Source organism: Phalacrocorax carbo, chromosome 1, assembly GCF_963921805.1.
Source record: "Phalacrocorax carbo chromosome 1, bPhaCar2.1, whole genome shotgun sequence".
Classification (NCBI taxonomy): domain Eukaryota; kingdom Metazoa; phylum Chordata; class Aves; order Suliformes; family Phalacrocoracidae; genus Phalacrocorax; species Phalacrocorax carbo.
Genome location: NC_087513.1, coordinates 88,776,117 through 88,800,718, shown reverse-complemented (window position 1 = coordinate 88,800,718; position 24,602 = coordinate 88,776,117). Strand labels below are relative to the sequence as shown.

General features: G+C 47.9%; 2 protein-coding genes across 4 annotated transcripts; both read right to left on the bottom strand.

The window, feature by feature from the left end:
• Positions 1 to 1,101: 1,101 nt before the first annotated feature.
• POPDC2 (popeye domain containing 2) lies at positions 1,102 to 12,901 on the bottom strand. 2 transcript variants are annotated; one of them, XM_064465926.1, is made up of 4 exons: positions 11,708 to 12,901; positions 9,188 to 9,296; positions 5,388 to 5,892; positions 1,102 to 1,569 (listed from the first exon to the last, which is right to left on the bottom strand). In XM_064465926.1, the coding sequence occupies exons 1-3, from the start codon at positions 12,250 to 12,252 to the stop codon at positions 5,434 to 5,436; spliced, it is 1,113 nt and encodes a 370-aa protein (XP_064321996.1). In that variant the 5' UTR covers positions 12,253 to 12,901; the 3' UTR covers positions 1,102 to 1,569; positions 5,388 to 5,433. The 2 variants fall into 2 exon arrangements, with proteins under 2 accessions (XP_064321996.1, XP_064322007.1); XM_064465937.1 differs by having other exon boundaries at positions 1,103 to 1,569; positions 5,526 to 5,892; positions 11,708 to 12,900.
• Positions 12,902 to 17,808: 4,907 nt separating this feature from the next.
• LOC104048275 (cytochrome c oxidase copper chaperone) lies at positions 17,809 to 20,645 on the bottom strand. 2 transcript variants are annotated; one of them, XM_064465949.1, is made up of 4 exons: positions 20,488 to 20,645; positions 20,248 to 20,393; positions 18,421 to 18,531; positions 17,809 to 18,016 (listed from the first exon to the last, which is right to left on the bottom strand). In XM_064465949.1, the coding sequence occupies exons 2-3, from the start codon at positions 20,364 to 20,366 to the stop codon at positions 18,447 to 18,449; spliced, it is 204 nt and encodes a 67-aa protein (XP_064322019.1). In that variant the 5' UTR covers positions 20,367 to 20,393; positions 20,488 to 20,645; the 3' UTR covers positions 17,809 to 18,016; positions 18,421 to 18,446. The 2 variants fall into 2 exon arrangements, with proteins under 2 accessions (XP_064322019.1, XP_064322025.1); XM_064465955.1 differs by having other exon boundaries at positions 20,484 to 20,630.
• Between the last annotated feature and the right edge of the window lie 3,957 nt (positions 20,646 to 24,602).

The window sequence follows — 24,602 nt, the reverse complement described above, 5'->3', positions numbered from 1 at the left end:
CTAGCTGTGAAGGGCAATGGGGTCAGGCTGAAGCAAGAATACAGCAACAGAGCATGGTGACAACCATTGGCAGAATGATCCTCAGGCCTGGGGCAGCCCCATTCCCCTGCCCTGGGGTGACAGCAAAGGCAAGCAGAACAAAGAGTGTTGTACACCTTGGATCCCACTTACTCGCCACTTAAGAAGCCTCCCAGACCTCAGGAAGAGTGCCAGATCCTAGGGTGTGGATCTCGCCCAACAAAGACTTGCAAGACACTCTAAACCGGTCTCTGGGCCATAGGCCCTGTGTGAGCATCACAAGGGAGGTAGGGCTGCCTCCACCAGCCGAGGCTGACACAGAGCCAGCCCTACATGAAGGATGGCTGTGCCGCTGCATGTCTGTGCCAAGAGGTACTGAAGAACACCCTGCCCTGTGCGTGGTGATGGAGGGATTGATGTTCCTTGCTCCGCCCCTGGATATCTGCCCTGGAGACACTACTACCCTCACTGCCCAGCTTGGTTGCACCAGGCTCTGTGGAACAGAGGATTCCTCCACTTGGACTGCGATCTCCGATTCCCTGACAGAGGAAATGGCTGGGGAAACCTGTCAGCCTGTTGCAACTGAACTTGGAAGAGGCCTTGCATCTCCACACTATTTTCATCTAAGATACTGCACTTCTCCCTGCCAGTGGCTGCTCTCCATGCAGGTGTTTAGTACTCACGTCTTCAGTGTGTGCACTTTGAGGTCATCCCCCATTGAGCACAAAAAAAAAAAAAGAGGTTCAGGCTCTCCTTCCTGCCTACACCTGCACCCAGTCCCAATTCCTCTCCTTTCTTATTCCAAATATATCAATTCAAACAACCAACCTTTCTCTGTAAGTCAGTAACTTCTTTGAGAAGTGGTGCTTGTCAAAAATGAAAAATCCTAACCCCTGGAAAAGGAATTTCTGGTCTTACTACAGAGGATGCCCAGTGGGATGCGTGATAGCAGATCTCCATATCATGCTCTCCAGTATAAACCCATTACCAAAACCATTAGGCAGCCCATTTTCCCCTGTCCTTTCCCCCGATTCCTTCAGATCATCTCAAGCCTTTCAGACAGTGTTATGTCCTTCTCCAAATCCTCAAACACCAGTAGTTTAATCTCTGACTTTAATGGGAATCATTAAATCAAAGGGAACACAGATTCTGCAAGCAGGCTGGTATCGCTTGCAGCAATATCAGTGTACCTTGGTATCAGAGCTGCCGACACACCTCAGAGAGGCAGGACTAGAAAACAAACCGGGGAAGCACGCTGGGGCAGGCAGCTCTGGTGAACAACCGTGGGGTGGGAGGTGCTGGAGTGCCACACCGCAGTCTCACGCGTGTGCTTCATGTGCTCCCGAGTGTACACGTCTGCAGGCAGACATCTCAGTGCTTGCTAAAGAGTGTCTCTCTGGTCAGAAACCTATGTGAGATTACGCTCCCTCGGAGAGGCTTTGGGATCAAAACAGCCTGTTGTTCCCTAGAGTTCGGGGGTCTGAGTGGGAGCCAGAGGGGCTTGTCCTTTGCAGAACGGGTGGGGGGAACTCCAGAGAAGGTTTCCAGAGGCTGCAGGAGGAAAATGAGAGCACAGAGAGTGAGAGAGAGAGAGAGAACATCATTATTATCACAGGAGTAATTCTTACTTCCAAACTTTTCCAAGACACAAACCTCAAGGAGCCCACTGTTACCTGTCCTTCTCCCCTTCTAAATTAGCTTGCAGAACTACACAATTGTGGAACGTGTGATAATTCAGAAAACTGAGTTACTTACCCGTCCTGAGGCAATAAAACCAAACCCCTTCAAAGTACTTTCTGTAATACCAGTTAAAAGCCCACAGCTCCTTTGATTTTGCTCTCAAAGGAGGTATAAAGCAATTACTACTTAGATATCAAGGTACAGGCTGTCAAGCATCCATCTGTCTCACCCACCAGACAGAAAGCCAGCCCCCAGATGTAACTACAAGACTAAGTAGCAACAGCTTCACATCTTGCAAGCACTTGATAGCAACAAATTAGAGCAAATGCAACATGAAAAGGGGAAAAAGCAGGTGGCTTTTGGTTGTTCAACTTTTCATGCAGGGAATAAAGCTTAGTTTGCTATGAAGCATTGAGCTATACAGCAGTACACTATTAAAGCAAGTTTTAAACAGAACCTTTGAACCTGCCTTTTAAAAAGGCAGCCTGTAAGTTACTGAAATATTTCTCCTCAGAGAAAGAATATGCTCATCAGTGGGATATCACAGTCTGTCTTGCTTGTAAGCAGACTAGAAACTCTTTCAAGGAACTAGATGATAAGACTAGTAGGCCAATACATCTCCCAGGAATATTTTCTCCTGCGTGATCTTTGCAGCACTTTGGGCATTCAAGAATTGCCCTCCTGCACTGTGGCATTGCGAGGTGGCCAATGCAGCGACAGAAAATGAAAAGGAATGTGATTCATAGAAACACTTCAGCACGGGGAATTTAGGAACTGAAAGGTGAATACCCAGGTTGGAAGCTGCTGGGAAGGAGATGAGAGCACAGACCTGGGGAAAGCCTCAGGGGAACTCTGAACTCTGGGACCACAGCTATCCTTATTTTGAACAATGACACTGCAGGGAATGTCCCTGTTTACTAAGGATGTTTTCACCGCTTCTAAGGGAAAGTTATGAAATTGCTTCCCCTGGGTCATGTCAGACCTGCTCAGATCCTCTGCTGAGCTGTGACATGCCTGGCTGGAAGGGAAAACTGCAGTCCCTCTGTATCGCTGATTTTTGTGGTTAGACACTGAAGTAGCTGTGAAATACAGTCCAGATGTGACAATGCTGTTGTGCAGCTGGGATGTGATGTGATTAGGATACCAAAATGGTGAGCAGAGTAGTAGCAAGGAAGTGCTTGTTCCACTGTTACAAACACACTAAACAGAGTTTGTGTTTCCTCATCTAAGTACCCTGGAAATTAAAACACCACACTGGCTATTATCTCCAGACTGACAGACAAGTAAGATAATCCTCCTCCCCCACCCCAAATACTGGCCTCTGAAACATTTGGGCTTTTATCACAGGCCTCTACTGCAAGTATCAGCGCACCTTGATACTGCCTCATTCACAAGATCTAGAAAGACAAAAGCTTCCAGCTTCCAACATGTTTTAAAAGAATTGTGTAAAAGAAGGAATAGCTTTGTGCTGTGTAGCACAAGCTTTCACCAACCCATACACACAACTCTTCTGTGTATTTTTACAGTATTGACTTATTACCAAAAATGGGTGGAAACAAAAAAAAAAAAAGCTACAGTGTTCCTTGCCTCCTTCCTTTTTTATTTGCATTTGAAATTCTGATTTTATTGAGCTTGATCAACCAGGAGAATTCTGCCAATGACCTGAGAATGGATATCCTTTCTGAGAAGACTGAGTACAAGCAAAGCATAGACAAAGTGGCTTCATATTTACAACACTAACTGCATTCACTTTTGATTGCATCTATTCAACAGACAAGCCTGACAGTTAGGATGATAGTTTTCTCATAAATGATTCAGTGTTCCTGCCTCTCCAAGTAAGGACTGAAGAAGCTGCAAATTCATATCTCCAGCAGTCTACCAAGAAAACCAGGGACTTCACATTCCTAGGACTTCTAAGCTAGAAAACAATTACGGATTTTGTTTCCTTTTTATCTTTCTGCCTCCTTTTTAAAAAAAAAAAAAAACAAAAAACAAAAAACACCAACTAAGCAAAACTCTTGCTGACTTTTTGTCTGATTCAAGCAAACCCAAATACACTTGTTCCTTCCCTGGCCAGTTTCTTCATATCCCAGATTTTAAGTTTGGAGACATAGAAGCAGGATAGGAACAGGCACATGACTCAATTCAAAGCAGAACACAGCAGAACTGTAGAAAACAGGAAGATGTTCCAGTTCCTTAGTTTTCAAAAACTAAGAACAGCAACTGGATGAAACAGCAAAAAAGCCCTCTTCCACCAGAGGCCTAATGCAAAGAGCAAGCACTGTCTGATGCAGACAGCCTTTTCGTTTAGAGCACCTAAGAGGGACAGTCACCTTGCCATGACACCAGTGAGGCTTGTGCACAAGCACTGCAGGGTAGGGAAGATTACTGCAGGCTTGTCAGGGCTCATGCCAGGACTCACTGTGTCCTGCTTCATGCTCCCTGCCAGCGAGTCCACAGCCGGAGCATTTGCAGCCCAGAAGTAGGGCACAGGGAAGACCAGGGTGCAATGGAGCACCATGTTCAAGGATGCCTGCTGGAAGATGGTCTCCCCATCTGCAGCCGAGCCCTGCACCTTCATCCCTGCCACACAGACCCAACTGGGACACACGCAGTGGTCACTTCTAGGACAGAAATCCCAGTCCCAAGCTTGGTGCCTGGCAGCTGGATGCCAGAAAAGAGCTATTATGGGGCAGTAGCAGGAATGCACATTTTGGAGTCTGCAGCTGATGTGCAGCAGCTGGTGTGCAGCGGCTGGCTAAAAGTAGCTCAGTGTGGAATTTCTCTCTTGGCCACTTGGATATGAATTTCAGGCACAAGCCACCCGTCCTGTCTATTTCTGTTCTCCTGCATTGTTCCTCTGCCCCAATACCCACCACACCCAGGAATTTTTCCCTTGCAGAGTAAAGAGTTGGCACTTTGCAAGAGAGCACCTCATTCTCAGCCACCAAAAAGCAGAGTTTTGTGTGTGTTAAAACAATGTTTAACCTGTCAGTCCACCCAGGGTCACTGGAGGCAGGAGCTATACCACACAGGGCAGTCTTTTCAATGCCTTACTGATCTGGCTGAGCTGAAACTTAGCAGCAAAGGGGAGGACAAAGGAAATGCTGGGATGAGCTGTGGTGGGCAGGGGGAGGAATGGCTCTGAGCTTTCTCCCCCTGCCCAGATTGAGCACCTGCAAGGTGTACAGCAACTCCCCACTGCCAATCCGCTGTAAACCCTGGAGCTGTTTCTACCCCTGTGAGCATTTCTGGGTTGTCTGCTCTCTCACATGCAGATGTCTTCCTCAGCTCAATACTGGAGTACCTCCAGGCACACCTCTACCTCATGGCACATCAGGTTGAGCCCTGTGGTGTATCTGCAGGCACTCGTGTACCACCTGTCAGCCTGCACACCATTTCAGTTTCTCTACCTCCACTGAGGGATGGGAAGAGCTTTCTATGGCCGAGTTACTGGCCCTGCCACCCCACGGTGCAGCTGATGCCTGGAGTCAAGCCTCCACCCTGCTGCTTTTCCTTAAGAAAATCACACAGCTGGAGCCCACCTCCCAGGATTCCTTGGAGCAGCAGGCAAAAAAAACACTGCGGAGCAGCAAACCCACAGCAAACGAGGGCGAGAGGCTGGGGGCCACCATCTGCCTGGGCAGCTGCATTGCAGGAAGAACTTGCTTCCTCAAGCGGGTACTTACGCGGGGGTCCCACACAGGGTGAGGTGTGCCCATGCCAGGAGTGCCCTCACTTCATATACTCCCCTTCGCTCACATAGTCCATAAAAGACCCCGGCAACTCAGCAAAATCTTCCAAGACAAGACTGGTGGAGTCCTCACCCAGCAGGTCACTGTCAGGCCGGGATGCCCGGGGGTGCGGAGCTGGTGGCGGTGGTGGTGGTGGCTGCGGAGGGGGCTCAGAGGCACCAGCCTGGCCAGAGGTAGGTGGTGGCTCCTCGCAGTCCTCTGACTCGCCCTCGGAGGAGGCTGGCCGGAGGACATGGTAGAGGCTGGGCAAGCGGATGTCAAAGCGAAGGCCAAACTTGGCGAAGAGCTTCTCATTGAGGGAGTAAAGCTTCTCCGATATGTCATAGCCCAGGTGGGAGGAGAAGAGCCGGGAAACATAGCGGTCCTTCCTCAGGAGGAGGTACAGCTTCTTCCTCGGCCAGGTGATGAAGCTGCAGTCCGTCTCAGCTGTCAGCGTGACCTGTGAGGCAGGGAGGAAGCAGAGTAAGCCCTACTACGCGGTTAGGGGTAACCCACCTTGGGGCTGCATGCCTCTCTCCAGTGAAGGACCCCTGCCCTTTTGATGCCTGCTCTCCTTGGAAATGGTGGGACTGGAGAGCCAAACTGCCCAAACTGAACAATCAGATAAATCCTTACCTGCCTCTGCTTCCTCTCCCCAAGCAGCCAGAGACCAGGTTTTCCTATACGATTAGCAGCAAGCGCTTGCTTAATCTAGCCACATGACTAGCTACTTTTCACCCTCTCACTTTCAGATGATGCTCCCTGTTGACATCTGAGCGATGTAGCTGAAATGAGTGGGGTGGCATACGTGGCCTCAGTCCTCTACAGAAACATGGAGGGAAGTGTTTCTGTGTGCCCAGCTGGCCCAAGTCACCAGTAGGTAGCCCTCCAGCAGGCTTCTCCAAGAAGGCCCTCAGTGTGGGAAGGGCCACCTGGAAGGCTTGCCTGGTCACCCCAGGCCAGAGGGAAATCCTGTCTTGTTGGCTCTGCCAGGCTGAATGGCCTTGAAAGATGCACAGCACAGCTCAGCAAGAGAAGAAGTAAAAGGGGGTTACTGTGTTTGTGTGGAGGTAGGAAATTTACTTGAGGTTTCATTGTGGGGTTTTTTTATTTAATCGGAAAAAAAATTTAGAGAACATTTTGTTTTGCTTTGGGTTTTGCCAGTGCAAACAGAGCCATTTTTTCCCTAGCTGTGAGACCAAACTATTAATAATAAACAACACTATAGAATACATTACTGTATATTGTAATATATAAATTTAACAATAATAATAAAAGGTAAGAAACACAGGAAGGGTCAAACAGCCTTGGGCCAAAGAAGAACATCCGAGTGTAATGGAGACACTGGTATGTGAACAAGTGCCAGAGCCAAAATATGCTGGGGCTCCCTTTCACTCTGTATCCAGGGGGCTTCTTGGCCAACCACCATGGCAGAGGGCCACTGGGAAGCTGAACACAGCTTAGCTGCATGTGTGTGTCCTTGGGTTTGATATTTAATGCCACTGCCATGCAAGCAGCTGCCTTATGAAAGAAATACAGGATATAAAACCTGAGAACTTTCCTAGGCTGAGAGAAGTGAGAGGAAGGGTCATACAGAAACTGAAGTGACCAGAGTCTCATTTTCCTGACCAATTTCTGGCATGGGAATTGAAAGTCTCTGCTTCTCGTGAGGGATTAAGTGAGATGTAATAAGAAAACCTGCCTCCAAACCAGAGCAGCAGGACAGATTTCAGTCATGAATCCCCCCAACGGAGGTGCTCTGGCATCAGCAGAGCTCATAATCCAGCCTTTGGGGGGAAACGCTAGCCCTGAAACCCAACTCCTTCAGGCACTGGGAGCCAGCAGTCCCATGGGAAGAAGACACAGCCAAAGCAGAAAGCTCAAGGAAACTGGCTCTCCTTGTAGACTGAGTTGTGCTTCTGCCCTTTTTCAGTGGGCTCAGGATTGAAACTGCTCAATTCTGAGAGCCATGGGGAAAACATGGGCAACAAAAACCTTCCATGCCCTCCCCCAGCAAAGTCCAGAGTCAAGCATGCACTTTTTTAACCAAATGATTGTGATGCTAGGAATAAGGTTGAGATATGCCACAGAGTTCTATTAACTACTCAGGTAAGAGGGACTACTGGGTTAAACAGCTGCCAAAAGCAGCACATCACCATGGCTGAGCACAGCCCTCAAGAGTAATGTCCTGCCAAGAATATGGACTAGTCAAGTCTCACCTGCTGAATGCGGGTCTCACACAGGCTGCTACTTTTTCATGCTCCTCAGTAAGCAGATGTGGATTTTAGGCATTTCTAGCACACGACTGCAGCCTTTTCCCACCTAGGACTTGAGATCCCAATCTGGGTGCCAGGCACAGCCGATTTCCCTGACCAGCCCTGTCTCACTGAGCAGGAGGGGCCTAGAGTATGGTGCTGGCAGGACTGGTGCAGCCTGGCACCAGCTTGCTCCCAAGCTGTCTCACGCACTGCAGATAAAGACACTCTGGAGGTGTGGGAACCTTCAGTTCCACAGAAATTAGTTCAGAAAATGCTGCACATGCCCTTGCAGGTTGCATGCCATCCAGATGGCCATTTCCCTGCCAGGAGCACCGGGCAGCTGTTGTTGTCTCTGCTCGACCCTTAAGCAAGTACAGTCCAGGAGCTAGCAGCAATCTGCTGCCAGATTGAAGCCCTGTGCAAACCATGAGATTATTCTCATCCCTTGCACAACCATGCTGCAGTTGCCTTCTCTACCCTGTTATCTTAGCTGACATCCCTATTTCTGCTCACAAGCTGTAGCCCTGTGCCATGGTAATATGGTTAGCCATCTCCTGCAACTGGTACTCCTGCAAGACCATAACCACTGGCAACGGCATAGCTTTCAGGAGCAAATTCCATGACCCTTTAACACATGGGACTAATTCAGACCCAAGGAAAGCAGATTCGGAGAGCTGTCCTGGTTTAACCAAGCCTGAATGTGACTGCCCTCATGAGAAAGCATCATCATTCCCTCATGACTGTCCCACACTCCCAAAGGATTAGCAAAATCCTTCCTCATATGCCCTGCCTGACATATTCTAGAGTGACATCCTGGCAGGGATCAGCCTGACCTGGGTTGTGAGTTAAAGGCAGAGAGATGAGGGCTTAAGCAATCTCTTCCAGAAGGAAAGCCAAACAAATACTGTGGGGTGTTGACAGCAAGAGCAAAATCCTTTCAGTTGCTGCAATGAAGAATTGGTCTGGCCTCTCAGCAAGGAATTCTTCTGCTCAGAAAGAACCATATTCGGGTGTGAATCATCCTTTCTGCCTCTCTACCCCAAACACATCACCATCAGAAACTTCTGTGAGGAACAGGATATTTATGGATTTACATCACTGCTGAATATTGCCATGGCTTCCATCCTGATGCTGGAACAATGCACCCTGCTAGCAGTGTGCAGGGCAAAAACATCAATACAGGTGTGAGGGAACACTGTAATGGAAGAGACAGCAAGCTGATACCTTGTCTCCCTGCTCAACTGGAACGAGCACTATGTTCCACCCTCCCTGCTATCAGCTGATAATAGAAGCGCGCGCTGAGGTCTTCAGAGGAAGGTAGAAAAAAGATAACACAGCTGATCACACCACCCTGTGCTGGCTAAACCATGAGAAAGGGGAGGAAAGTACTCCTGGTTACCTTTGAATGGCATGATGAACCCCCTCCATCCCCTTCTTAGACATGTAACAAAGCAGCAAGGAGTGAAGCTGGGCTCCTGTGGGGCCATGAGGGGTTACCTGGAAAGTTCCTTCCTCAGATGGTCGCAACGACTCCCATTCTGGAGAGTCCAGGAACTGGTACGGAAAGACGTAGTGAAGGAATTGTCCGTCCTGGCTCACTCGGACCCTGCAGAGAGGACAGGTGAGGCGCACAGGCTTAGGCCACAGAATAGATGTCACATGAACCCAATCAGCTCACACAATGTGCAGGCAGCTGGCCCCACCAGAGAGGAAAGAACTTCTCATCTCACGCGTGTCTCATACCCTCTCCGGGACAGTTGCAGATGCTCCAGTCTACGGGGCTGTCCCTCCTTTCTCTGTGGGAAATATTTGCCGCCACTTCTCCATATTCCATCTGTTTTCTGTTTCCTGCTACAAAGCCAGCGCTCACAGGTGCAATGCTTGGTCATAAACCAGGACTTCTCAGCCCACAATGCTCTGCTGCTTTTTACGTACTTCTAAGCCAGCCTGTGGCTCTTTGTACTTGCATCTTCTTCCCGTCCTCAGGGTTGCATGAGGGCATTCCCTGCCTCGATGCTGGGAAGCTGTTACACACAGAACCCCAAAAATTACATTGGCCATCATTCCTGACACATCACACTGTGAGCTCATAGTTTGCTGCATATTACCATTCAGGCACTCTTGGCCTCCCAAGTGTCCCTTTCCCCTACTTTTGCTACAACGCCTACCAATGTCACAGTCAAACTTGCACCCAGCTGTGCTGTGGGAGCAGAGGAGGAGAGCAGCACAGGCCTGGGGAAATGGCAGGGCACTCTGAAGCTCTATTCATAGCTCTGCACCACCAGATTTGGGGCCTCTTCCCTCCCTGTCGCCACGTAACCCCTATTGTACAATGCACAAAGGCAATTCTTGCTTTCAGGAGTTACACTGTTGGCTTCCAGTCAGCTGGGAGTGCAGCCTGGAAGGGTCAGGGATCACAAGGCAGGCTTCCTGATCCAGGCATGTTCTGCATTTCTGAACCCCACTTGTCTTGCTATTGTTCAGTTTAAGAGGGGGCACCATAATAGTAGCAATGCTCTGCTGGGTCAGCAAGCACCTCACAAGGCAATAGGGTGGGTAGCAGGAAATGCAAATCCAATCCCATCTCTACAGAGCATCCTATACTAGCCAAGATGCATACTTCCCACTGCAAAAGAGAGCAGAACAACTACCCCACCAGCACTGGCTTACTGTCCATTGGAGCACTTTCATGTCCACAGAGCAGTATCAAATTATCCAGAGCAGGACAAGACAGCACAGACTCTTTCCTGCTAACATTATTTGCAGATACAGTAAACTTCAGAGCAAGCTGCTCAGCACAGATGTTTGGTAAGGCGAAAGACACCTAGTGGAAACACACATACCCAATTTCCTCCCAGTGCTTTGCCATTCAGCACTGCTCAGTGGTCCCAGGATGCTCTTAACGCATCCCAAAAAAGGGACGAAGACCAAAAAAAGGAAGGACAGCCCTTCCTTTTTTTGACCCCCTCACCAGAGGGGATGGACCACTGCAGTAAAACACGAGCCCCAGCTGATGCTGGGTTTGTCTTACCAAAGGAAAATCCTTGTGAGACACCTCCTACAGCTCAGCACTGCTCCTATTTACAGATGGGAGCATTCTCATCATCTCTCATCCTTTCATCACACTCTCCTTCCTTTCCCACTCTCACTTGACATTTGTGCCACGTCCCTGGCAGCAGCTGGGAAGCCAGTATCATTACTATTTGTATGCTTTTGGATTTTGCAAATCATTAAGAGATATGCTCGTAAAGGCATGCTGCAGGATCTCAGATGAACAAATGCAGGTACTTCATCAGCATAGTTCACTCAATAATCAAATCCCCAGTGTGACTATCTAGAGGTCCCCAAGGTCCTCCTTCGTGATCCAGAGGAAGGAAATCATGAGTCCAAGACAGCACAGGGAAAGAAAGGCCCAATGAGGTGGGATCCGTCACAGGAAAGCTCTCTCTTTTGAAGAAATAACCCTCAAAGTGAAAAATCTCAGACCCTTGAAGGTTGAGGTGTTGGGAACACGGATGGAGCCTCTCCCCGAACACTGCTGGCCAGCAGGAGTTTCAGGTGAACTGAGGACTCAGGGTACTGAGTACACAGCTGTTCACATCACAGAGGTGTGTCTGGCATCCCCAGAGACCACAGGTCCAGACACAGTGCCTTCCTGCCTTGAGAAACACTCTCTCACAGCCAGTCTGCTCCCATCAGAAACAAGATCACTTTAAAATGACAGAAAGAGGTAAGGATTCCTGGACAGTATCACAGGCAAGGCTGAGTTGGCTGTTTCACTGCACGTAGCTTGGGTCTGCAAGCCATTCCCTGAAATATTGTGATTTAGAAAAAACAAAGAAAACAAAAACAACCCCAAAAGCAAATTACCCCCCTCCCACCAACAAACAGATGCCTATCTCAAAGCCCTTTCAGAGGAAGGAAACAATCCTCACCCCAGTTTCTACAGAGGATGAAAATGCAACAAGCCACAGCGCTTTGCTGTCAGACTTTGTTGAGATACAGGAGAGGCTTTACCTGCCAGACAGCAGCAATGAGAGGCGGTCAATGGGCGTCTTGCCCTCCACCGCGTAATTCTGGTCTCTGACTAGTGACTGGACTTGCTCTTCACAGCACTTCACAATTTCTTTGTAGACTTCCAGGGGTACCTGCAAGGGCAGGTACATGGTCTTGTAGAGGAGGTCAAACTCTTCTGGGATGGTGTCTCTGCGGAGCCGGTAAACCAGGTGAGCCAGCTGAAGCAAGCAAGCGAGGACGAGCAGCATGTTCCAGACGAAGATATCCAGCCCACAGACGCTCAGCCAGCCCCACAGAGCATAGCAAAAGTAGCCTGGAGCCAGGAGGCCAAAGATATAGAGGGACCCAAAGATGCCACTTCCCCCCATGTAACCCAGGAGGACGATGCAGCTGGCCAGCTGGTAGGCTGCTCCCTCCATGATCTCCTTCCAGGCATCGCACACAGGAGGCTGGAGAACAGCCTGGTCCCAAGAGAGGCTGCTTGCACTCCTCCTTCCCCACTCCCCACCCTCCCTGGCCATCCTGCGCTCAAAATGAACTGTCATACACAAAGGGTGCTGCAGAGGTCTGAAAACAGAACTGCTGGATAGCTGTTGTTCCTCCTCCTCCTCCTCTTGAGCACTGGCCAGTCCCACAGCAGCGTGCTTCAGACCAACATGTTAAGGTGCCGCTGAACGTTTTTGTGCCCGAAAAATCCCCAAAGGGCTCGTTTCTCCTCTTCGTGGCTCACTCACAAACTGGCAGCTGGCCCCCTCCTTAGCCAGACCAGTGAGAAAAGGAGCTGGCAAATATGAGGCCAAAAGAGCTCAGTCAAAGAAAGAGCAGAGGCCATTAGCTGGAAAACTCACAGACTGGACAGAGATCTCGTTGCACTGCCTCTCTCGCCTGCCCTCAAGTACTGGAAATAGCGACCGTGAGAGAGCAGCGGAGGGAGCTGGTGTTGAGTGTGGAATGTGTATCACTTGGCAGCGGGAAGGAGAGAGACCCCAAATGGATAACCATGTTTGGAATTGAAATCCAAGGAGCAAAAGCAGCGAGGAGAACAGAGAGCAGGCACGCACCCGCTACTTAACATAACTCAGGCGCCCAGATAAGCCTGGCGCAGTGCGAGGAGGGGAAAGGAGAGGAGAAAACAACCAGCTTATCGCGGCAAGCTCCAGCACCGCTGGAGTGGCTCCGCACCACTCTGCACTCCTATGAGAGAGTGACTTTCACCCAGCACAAAAAAGGAAAAAGGTCACCCCCTTTGCCCACTGCAGCTTGTAGCAGCAGCAGGGACTTAACAGAAGAGAGGCTGGTTCTCGAGAAATGCTTTCCAGGCACTGCAGCACAACCTCCTCTTGCTCCAGGAAGCTCCATCTCATGGGGTGTATTAGACCATGGGGCATGAGGTGAAGCTCTGCACAGGCAGACAGTTGTGATTACAAGGGATAAAGCAGGAGTAAATGAGCCACTGGGACACAGCTTCATCTATCATGAAGAAGAGACTATCCTGCCTAAAACTTTGGGAGCGTAACACTTGGAAGTGTGTTTTGCGGGGAAATCCTAATTGAGAGAGGATTCTCCCACCCCACAGATCACAGGCTCTCTTGGGAAGCATCCTTGGGAAATGTCATCTCTCATTTTCATTTTTTTATAGGTATTTGGAACCACCCAGACATTAACTTAGCACAAGGTGGAAAAAGCAAACACTTTCTACTTGGGTAACCTGGGACACAGGCACGAGAGGGACCCACCGAGTTCAGTCCTCCATGGTCAGCTACAGAAAAGATGCATAAATGCAATTTCTCCCCTGCTTCGAGTAAGACATTATCAGTCATACAGGCAGGACCTGCCCCGCTGCCAGGAAGCAGTTACATTTCAGGCTTTGACGCAACCCACACAGTCAGTCAACAGTATGAAGTCAGCCTGCATGGGTCAGTGGAGTAGGGATAGGGTTTCAAGGGTGGTCGTGTTTCAGGCTGAGCTTGCAGCTGCCCTGCCTAACATGCCATTTCCATTGGCACCATTCACTTAAAGACACACTAATCGCCTCTTCAACTAATAGTGCTCTGGAATAACGCTGTCTACTGGGAGAGGCTGAAGCAACCTTAAAGAATTCATCATGGTCTTGGACAGTACAATGTCTCTCTACAATGATTAGCCCACGTGCAACACTGAACTGTACGGCTCCTAAGAGCAGCAAAGGCTACGCCATCCTGACAGGTTGCCATGTGGGAAGGAAAGAAGACAAATTAAGCTTTGCAGGGGGGGGTAGTACGATCCACTCGGAAAGATGCTTTCTGTTAAGGGTGAAGTGAAACAGGGAACCTTGTCTCCAGTGGTCCCTTATTTAAGTGAAGAAATAAATCCTACCAACTGAAGCAGAACAAGGCTCAGCTGCAAGAGGTGTGGGGAAATGACAAACTTCATTTCTCCTGACCTTCTCTGCAAAGACGGAAGGATGATCTTATAGCCAAAGCACTAAAATAAAAATCTTGGGAGCCAACTTCTGTTTTTCATACCATTGCCATGTCCTTGCTAGATGATCTCAGCAACGACTTGTCTACCTTCAGGCCTCTGCAAAAAAAAAAAAATTTCTATTATAAGGGGCTCTCTTTCCAAGATAGGCTGACATTTGATATAATGGGGAGTTGGGATATCAAGACTGGGAACACTTATGAGGAAGATACTTTACAGAAGATCTGTGAGACAGAACTGAACTGCTATGAATAGTAATGTAGAACTACATTAGAGGAAGCATTCTGAGAAGCAACATTGCAGTTTCTCCTGCCTTTCTGTACTACCAAAAAACTTTTACAGCAACATCAAAGAAAGTGACCAAAAAACGATACGAATTTCACTCCTCAGTTAGGCAAGTTCCTGAGCTAGAAAACACTCTGGAACACAATGTTAATGACTCATTAGGACAAGAAGGAGCTTCCTCTGGCATCTTCCCGAACACAGACAGTGACGTTGCAGTAACCCCAGAGGCACATGCTGGGGTTACAGCGCTGCCAGGGCCAGTGGCGTGGGTGAGGAGGTGAAGACAGCCCGTTGTGACTTCCCGACCAAAGGCAGACAGGAAGCTTTAAACCCACAGCAGTCACAGGACAAAGCCCTCATTAGAGACTTTCTTCTCTGCTGGGGCTGAACATGACATTGTCAAGAGAACAATATAGCCTTTTGAAAGATACATCTCTGAGCACACACTAGAGATTAATTTAGGTGTTTTCAAGCCCAGTTTTTTAAAAGGGAGATTTGTAAAGTAGTTGAACCACCAAGGCTCAAATCTTCCTTTCTCCCTTGAGAGTACCGTGGCCATTCAGACCCTCTTCAAAGAACTTTCAGTTTCCCACCCAGCAAGAGTTCAAAAAGCTCTTATTTTCCAAAGAGAAATGTTATTTTCATGCCTTGCCTTGAATTAGAATACATGCCTTCCATCCAGGGATGCTGGGGTTCATCCGAGATGAGTGTTCAAAAGTACTGATTCAAGGGGAAAGAAACACAAGTATTAAAAGGGAAATTACAATGACCAAACCGATTTGGAATCAAGAGAGCAAGTGCATAGAAAACACCTGAGCAGCATTAAGACTCTTCCATGGAAGAAGGCACATAGGCATTATGACAAAATGAGCCCGTGAAGAAATAAAATAGACACATCAAGCTTTTCAGCACTGAAACTGGCAGGGTGTAAACAGGTACTCCACTGACTTCCCCACTTACAAGGAATTCAACAAGTAGCACTTAATATTTAGCCCCATGCGATGATGCAATCCAGGTGCAGCCCACACTATGTTTGGCAAATAAGTCCTCTATCCTTGAGAGCAGCACCGCACTGAGAGATTGCCAGCTCCAAACCTCACAGCAGCTAAGCAACTGGCTATTTTGCCCATCCTCAGGAAGTCTACAAGTTCACTGCTGATCCTAGAAGCTGAAAACTAGTCCAAACACCTGTGCTGAGGATGCCAAGACCTTGGTGGCTTAAAGTCAGAGAGGACATAATCAGACATCTCCTTTTTGCTTTATTATATAGACTATTGTGGGCATTAGTAAGTAACACTTTTGCAGACTAATAAAGCCTGTAGCTCCAAAATATCCACCTGGTGTTTCAAGTCACATTCAATTTACAACTGTCAGGAAAGGTGTGAAGCCTGCTCCACACAAGCTCATGGTGAATCACAAAGGGACAAAGATGGCATGTACTGTATTTAGTTATACTGCTCAATAGTCAAGTTTCCTGCTACTGCCACGTTTCATGCCTTCGCAGGTACACCGAACACCCCACACAGGGCAGCATCTGTCACCAGCGCCATCGGTGAGTAGTAACGCAGTGCCAGTAACTCTCTCCACCCGAATCAAGCCTTGATTCCACTCCACAGGAATCCTGTAGCGACAAATGAAGCCGCTCAGCAAGAAATGTGATTTGGTGACAAGGTTTTCCCATTGTTGCTTTAAATATAGCATTGCCCAGTGTCCTTTCTGTACCTGTTGCACATAGGTATCGCAGCACGCCACTCATCATCTTCCTTCCAAAAACTTGCTGAAGTACCTACCATGCAGGCCTAGATGTCCCATTTCTTAAGTTTATAGAATGTCTAAAACTGTGCAAAGTCCCATTTTTTCTTTTCTTGACCTGATTTAAGTAGCACTCCATTCTCACTTGACCGCTGCCAACCCCTGCCCTGCTCTTTACTCTGTGGCACCATTTCCACAGTTTACCCAGATTGGACATGCTGCCACAAAGCTGGTGCCCGTCCACCATTTAACGTTCTCTTCAGTTCAAGCTCTGACACACACTGATTCAACAATAAATGACCTTATTCAGGTTTCTCCCTCCAGACAACAAATGCCAAGTGCAGCACCAGGTCCTGCTCTCCAGCCAGCTACAGCGCCACAGGTGGCTTTGAACCCTTTTTGCCAGAACTACACCTGCATCCCTTCTCTTAGGCTGGAAGACAACGTGCGCACAACTCTTATCTCAGGACAGAACAGATGAGCAGTACAGAGCTAAGTCTAACAGCCCAGCTTGCCCCCCACAAGCATTTTAGCATGCATTTCCACAGACTCCAGGACCTTCACGAAACATTCCCAGAAGCAGTCTGAACTCTCCTCACAGAACTTGTGAATCTCAGCAGAGACAGTACCCAGTGTCACACACTAAATGCTCACAGCCAACTCACTGCTAGCTCAGAATATGCAGGGCCCAGCAGGCAGAGAAAAACGATTGTGACGGCACCCATCCCTCCAACAGGATCAAAGCCAAGAGAAGAATCAAGACAAAGCACAGATTTCCTCCCTTCAACTTCTGAAAAGAAAACTCAGCAGGAAGAGAGGAAGTAATCAGTGATGCCATCTTAAGCAAAGTCAACTCACCTAGGCAAGAACAACATTAGGGTTGCAGAGATACAGTGTGAAACCAAGTCTCACAGATGTAACAACCAACTGCATTTTTTTTTGCCTTAGAATCAAAGGCCACAACCTCCTGCTGTCATGCCACAGAGGTGAGGAAAAGAAGCCAGAAAACAAAAGCCCATGCATGCCTAGCACAAGACCAACACAAGAAAAACTGGGCATAAAAAAACCCCAAACCAAACAATATAAAAAAAAAAACAAACACCTTTTCTTTCAGGCAAGTGGCCTGTGCATACATCTGCAGTCCTCTGCTCCCTCTCCCTTGAACAACTACTGGCTCAAGAATTTGAGTTTGATTTCAAAAGTACTTAATTCTTCATTATAAAGAATGAAGCTTGAATCCTAGGGTAAAGCTATTCAAAAAAAGGTGGAAGAATTCTAACAGGGGAAAGCAAATCCAGTTCCAACTCCAAGGAAAGTGGTCATCTGTATAAACGTAGTTGCACCTACTGTCAAACATGACACAAGCTTCGGCATGACTTTGCTGAAAGCAGCAACAGGACAGTGTTACTAGCTTGACTTCCCAATTTGCGTCAGCGGGAAATCCCACTGAAGGCCCATCTGTTCAACCACACCACAAGAGTAATCAATGTTCTTGTGTCATTGAGTGAGCAGGCTTTTCTTATTCTCTCAATTCACACAGCACAGTGTTTTCAGTGAGGAGGGCACCGTCATTTCTTTATTCAAAAAGAAACAGATGTCAGGAATGCTGGTCATTTTCAGATTTTTATTAAGAGGAAAAAAAATATATTTTCTATAGCAGCTCAAGAGCTAACAGTGGAAAAGCCACAGACGTGATGCACAGTCTATCATTAGAGACTATAAATAGATTCGTTTATATTTGCTCTTTGAAGTAACTTGCAGAAATAATTTATTTTGCAGCTTTCCAGAACACAGTCACACCACAGACATCACCTAGAAGAGAGAGGAAAGACAGCTTCACATAACATGGATTTCCACTGGATATTGAGAGACAGTTCAACGGCCAGCAAAAACCCCAGCAGCAAACCCACAAGAACCAACCCCACACTGCCCCACCATTAGTGATCTAAGTTGAAGTTCGGATTGATTAGAAGCCAACAGAGGCACAGCCACCCTCTGCTGCTGAACAGCTACTCACAAAGGCTGCACGCTACCAGAAGGCTTCACCACCCTCACAAGGACAGCAGCATTTACCCTACTGTCAGTCAGGATTACTTTGCCTTCCCTCTCATAAAGAGGATTCCTTTGCCATGGGGAACAGTACTCTGGGCCTTCCAGTGGCACCAGCTGAGGTGCCGGGGCACTTCAGAGGCAAAGGTCCTGTAGGCAATACTCACCTCACTCACAGTCCTGCTCACCACACTCATATCTTGAAGCCCAGAGCTCTCATACACTCTTTGTGAGCTTCAATTAGGTGCCCACAATTTTCTTCCCCCTTCTCAATGATGCTGCAAAAGAAAAAGATTTCAAAGGTTCAACAACAAAATGTTTTCTTACTGTTAGTCAAAGCCACAGAACTGACAAGCTGTTGGGGACAACCAAAAAGCCCTATTAGGCTCTGGAAATCTTTTTGCCCATCCTATCCCGAGTAGCACTGTTTTGGAAAGTATAATACTATCTCAGAAAGGTGCCCAAGTCTGGAGCTGTGCAATTAGAACTCTAATGAAATGTGTAGCAGAATTTCCTATCAACAGGCCAGGGTCTATTCTGGGCAAGTCTAGACAGGGATTTGTTACACAATACAAGGCTGCCGCGTCGCTTCATCGAGTATGCTCATCTCACCAGCAACCAGTTTCAAATCATTCAGTGCAGAAGCAACAAAATTTCTCCAGTAAGAGACCAATACAGAATAGGTTGACCAGTAAATGACATTTTAGTCCAGCTTCAGTTGGTATTTAGGGAACCTGAAGCAAAAAAACCCCATGTCCAGCTCCTCTTAAAAACATGATTTACCTCATATGGCAACTTTTGATGTTACTCATGCATCCAAGTGCCTAATACATATTCAAATAGAGGTAAGAGCCTACCATTGTTGGTATATCACATATACCGCAAAAGTAATTCAGACTTGCTCTCTGATTGACTGGCAGAGTGCTTCCTGTCCCCAGAGGCGGGGATTCCAGCAAGCTGTGGAGCACACGTCTGACCAACCTCATCTGCCACATTATGCTATTCTTGCTGCCAAAGGAAGAAAATACTAAATTGCAAATAACTAAAATATCTTACTTTTGTAATCACTTAGGTTTTCTTACAGTGAGTATGGACGGGTCTGCTGGCCACCCAGGGCAACTCCATCTGACCCAGGACTTTTATCCCACCACCCTTTTCTTAGAGGACCCAGGACTTACCTTCACTCTACCACATAACTAGACACACCCTGCTACCTTTAGCAAAAATACAGTGTCCAGTATTATGTCATCTACTGAACAACACCTGTACCACTTGTCAGGTTAAAAAAAAAAAAAGACAGTTTGAACACCAGACTAAAGCAATTTATTGTCATAGACAAAGGAACTCTACTTTGGGGGTGCATTTTATGCTATTTGGTATGTCCCATGGCTGTGATTAAGCCTGTACTTGCAAATACAGCTATACACAACATTGTCAAATTTTGCACCTCTGCGAGAAATATCATCATCCAAGACCTAAAAACCAAAGTATCTTGTTTTATTTAAGAGAGAACAGCATTTACAATCAATCAAACAATAAAAACATTGCTACCTGCTGGTACTTGTTGCTTCAGTGAGTCAACAGTAGTGAAGATTTGTAAGCAGCATTAAAAGCTAATCTCTGAAACCTGTGTTAAACTAGGGTTATGAGGTATTAACCTCTTCATTTCTAATTTATTCCTCTAAGACATTCCCTCCTCCTCCTCCACACTCTTCCTCCTCCCTCTCCCACCCCTCCTAGATGCTCCAGCAGCGGGGGCAGACCCTCTAAGGAGGGAGGCGGGGGAGTAGGGCAATCCACCGGGCCGGGCCGGAAGCGGGCGGAGCAGCGCTTGAAACCCCCCAGCAGCTCGGCGACGGGCCCCGCCTGCAGAGCGAGGGGAACACCGGCGCAGCTGCTGCCACCCGCCTCAGGGAGCTCGGCTACACGGGAGGCCCACCCCCTCACCCCACCCCGAGGCGGCAGCAGCCGCCGGCGGCGGTTGGGGCCCTCACCAGGCGTCCCGCGCTTTCTTGGTCTCGGGGCAGGCGCAGCAGGGCTTCAGCGGCTTCTTTTCCCCCCCCGCCTCCCCCGCGCCCTTAGTATCGCAGCTGGCGGCGGCGACCGTCGACATGGCGAGCTGCTCCCCGGCAGCCACAGCCTGCGGGGGGGGGGAAGAGAGAGCGGCCGTTAGCGGTCCCCCGCGCGCCAGCCAGACCCGACCCACCCCGCCCCCAGCGCACGCCGCCACCTGCCTGCCCGGCGCGAGTGCGGAGAAACGACGCCGCGACCCTTCCGCCACAGCGCTCGCGGCCTTGAGGCCTCTGTCGGTTCCGGTTAACCTGCCGGCCCGCGGCACGCCGGGAGGTGTATTTCGGCAGCCCTCCTTCCGCCCGCCCCACCGGAGCGGGCGCGCATGCGCTGCCGCCGGTCCTACGCTCCCGTCCTTTCACCTAGCGGGGCTGAGCGTTACCGCAGAGCGGGGGCGCGCGGGCGTTAACGTCTGTCCCCGTCCCCCCTGTCCTGGAACAAGCAACCAGCGTGCCGGCAGAGACATTCTCCAGGAACACTCGTTACTTAACGATCCAGAAAGGAAAGGGAAGGAGGGTGAAAACCGGCGTCATTCGCAAGAACGGCTGCGGTCAGGACTTCAGTTCTGCCAGAGCCAGGCTCAACGATCAGAAAGTTGTAGCCAGCTGTTTATCGAATGTATATCACTGTATAGGCGTTTCGTTCCTGGGTTAAGTATAGGTGGCCCGTCCACCTTGGTAAAGACCAGTGACAATTGTCTTTTTGGTAGGAACAGTGACACGTCGTGATACCAAACCCCAATTCGACCCTACTTACCCTCGCCGTCATTATCAGAAGCTTTTGTTGTTATCTAAGCTCTTGCCTTACATAGATAGAGAGGAAAGGTCAGTTTATTTATAAATCATCATATAACATACTTACAATCAAACATTAAGATTTTACCATTTTTTGCTTTACTAGGAAACATGCGTAAGTTCCACCAAAGAGAATAGGGCTCGATTCAATAAACGACAAGCCAACTTTTGCTGCCAGAAATAAGAGAGTCCCGAGTTCTTTCAATAATTTGTAGCTGTCCTGATACCATTTTCTGTGTGTGCCTAGCAGAAATCCCTAGGGCTCTCTTTTTCCTACCCAAGCATTAGGGAAAACGGGGGCTGATTTCTTTATTGCAGTTGTGCACAAAAGACCGGAGATCTGTGGGAGTGAGGAGTGCATGGCTATGCAGGTACTGCATGTGAGCATACCTATCCCACTGGCAACACCAAATGCTGCAGTTCCACAGCCGGGGGCCAGCCTGGCCAGTCGCTGCTGTGGGCAATAAGGGGAAAGATACAGAGCTGCTTTTCCTTTGTAGTCTGTCCCAAACCAGGCAGCAGCCACTCTTGCCTTTCAGGTCTCTGCTACATATGAAACGGCTCAGCTGTTTTGCCACTATCTGTCAGCTCCCTAAGGTGATGGCATGCTACATTTGTGCCTGCAACCAGCCCTGATGATGACAGGGTTACTCTTGGGAAGGGCTGCACATCAGTAGATGTGACACCGCTGAGAGCTTGGAAGGGGAAAAGAATAATATGCCCACTGGGATGCAGCTGCCATGCCTGTTAATGGGGTGTAGCAGGAGTCAGAGAAGAACTGGCAGCTTGTATCAGGTACTGACGGGACACAAAATTGTAGGAACACTGACAAGGGGCAGAAAGCCTGTATTTTAGGTATTTAATTAATTTCTGACTTCTAGGATGAGTTTTTTTACACTTGGGGAGATTACCAATCACACTTGTCAATCACAGAGGTATTTATTTTGCTCTGTGATGAAGAGTAGCAGTAGTAGCTCCTGTAAAACAGGTTACATGCTGTCAGTCTCAGCAAAATTTAGGAGCTTAAAATATCTTCTAGGGGTCTGAATGCTCCAGTCAGGTAAAAGACTGAAAAGGGCCCTGCCCTGTACAAGGTATGAAATACCAAGCAATTCCATTGTTTTCAAGAGCCCTGGGCAAGACAGAGACAATTATTTCATTATTTTCAGAATCTACCCTTCCAATAAGACAGGCCAGAAATGAGATCATTCCTTGTTGAACAGTTTTAATCTGGATCACCAAGGTGAATGCCAACACCACTGACTCATGCTACCTGGATGAGTAAATGATAGGAGAGGATCCTTTTTCAATCCCCTCATTCTCACAAAGAGAGACAAGAAGTGGAACCTAGCTCTTTTCCAGAAATCCAAAGCTGCACATTTTCATTGCATGGGTAGATGAGGCTCTCCTGTTTTTACCATCAAGGACAAAGCGACTCCTTGAAATGCAGGCTCCTGAGGAGATTGCCCATGTGTTGCCATCCTACCTCTGAAATGGTGTCTCGTGACACTCACCTAATCAGCCACCTACTTAACTATTGATGAATCTCAGCTTAGTAGCCTGTCCCCAGCTATCCCATTTGGCTGGGAAGGTTGTCCAGGCTGACCTACGCCCATGCAGCCTCCTCGTTCAGCACACACGCGTTGTGAGGCCGTGCGGCCAGGCACGATGAACTGGAAGATGCACAGGCTGCATACACTGACCAGAACATGCTTTTCCCAAATGTACGCAAATGTGCTGCAAGATGCAGCTGAGATTGAAAAGCCTATTGAAAGCATGCATCAGCTCTCCAAAGCAGTGCCTTGTTATTAGTTTAACATATTAAGCATGTTTTCCTTTCAAATTAACTAGCTTTGTCTTTTCTTCCAAAAGCTTTATCTGCTGGCCACTCTCCAAAGGCCTAGAGCTGATGATGGCAATGCAAACCCTGAGGGAAAACCTGGAGTAAAAAAAACCTCAAAGGGTGTTTCCCAAGTCTGAAAGTGTACAGTATCTTTTATTTAACAACATCTTTTTTTAAAAAAAAAAAAGAGTTTGCATGAGGTTGATTTGGCCTGTAGAAACCAGAAAATGACCAAACAAAGCACATTTCATACTGTCGCTGGAGTTATAGAATACCAAGAGCAGGGAAGGTTAAAATTTAGTCATCCTGGGAGAAGACTTCAAAGGGGTCTGCACAAAATTATGGTCGGTGGAGACTAAACATCTCTGCAAGCAGCACTCCATTTTAACTCTAGCAGCTTTCCAGACAGATTACAGAGGAACACCGCTGTTTTGGCCATGCTGCCTGCATGGTAATAGCTTTTAACAGAATCACCCTGGAAGAAGGAATCTCTTCTTTGTGGGATGAAGGGGCAGGGGTTGGGAGAGAGGAGAAAGGAATTGCCATTAAAGCAGAGTGAACACGTTTTCATATCAATTGCACCAATTTGGAGTACAGTGTAGGGGGGAGATCACAGCCTTTTCTGACTTTACATTATGTGTAAGGATTGATTGTTAACTTTGTGCTTTCTGTTTTCCATTTGTCCTCTGCCTGCTGACTGTGGCAGAAGAATTATGCTAAAGAATACAGGTCAGGACGAACAGATTTAACTACCAGTCAAAGAGGATTATCTGAGGGCAGGCTACTGAGCTGAGACTGCTGGAAAATTGTCAGATCTTAACCCAGGAAAGGAGATTCCATGAAAATCTCAGTGTCTCTGAAAGAGATAATGAAAAAAGACCCTCCCTTAATCTACCGTGTCACTTGGCAGCATGGTGCTACATGTGAGAGTGCAAGGACTACAGATAGCACTGGACATTTGCAGCTCTGGGTTTACAGGAGTAATGGGTGAAAAAGGGGGAGACTGCCCGCTTGCAAATTACTTTCCCTGTACAGCCCTTTATCAGAATTAAAGAACATAACAACAGTGACTCATGATGTGTAAACATCACAGCAGTGCTGCAGTCATCACTGTTGGCTTCTTTTATCTTCAGTTTTAGCCCACTAAAAGAATTGTTGTCCAAAAAAGATGTACTTCTCTGTTAGAAAGACTCAGATGGACAGACTTTTCAAGGAACCTCAAAAACACATTTACATTCATTGTTACTGTTTGGTAGGGTAAGCCCCTATCAATGTCAGTTGAAAGCAGCAGTCTGGGGTAGTTTGGGGTTTTCCAGATTTCTCACACTTTTGGTGTACATGATAGAAGGTAAATTTAGCTGTGGAAAATCTGTGTGGTGAAACAGAGCTGAAGGTATTTTGATATTTTCCACATAGTGCCTATTCTGCAAACCACTAACCCTTTACCATCTTGAAAAAAGAAACTTGTTTCATATACGTCTACAGAAATATTTTTGTCTTTGACTTAGTATAATCATGAGACAGCCACTGCTCCAGCAGCCCAGTCAACCATATGCTGTGTTTGATTGTCAAAGCAGTTGGCTGTGGTTTTGGTCAATGTTTAGATACTGGGGAAAAAAAGGACTTCAAACCTCTGAGCAAG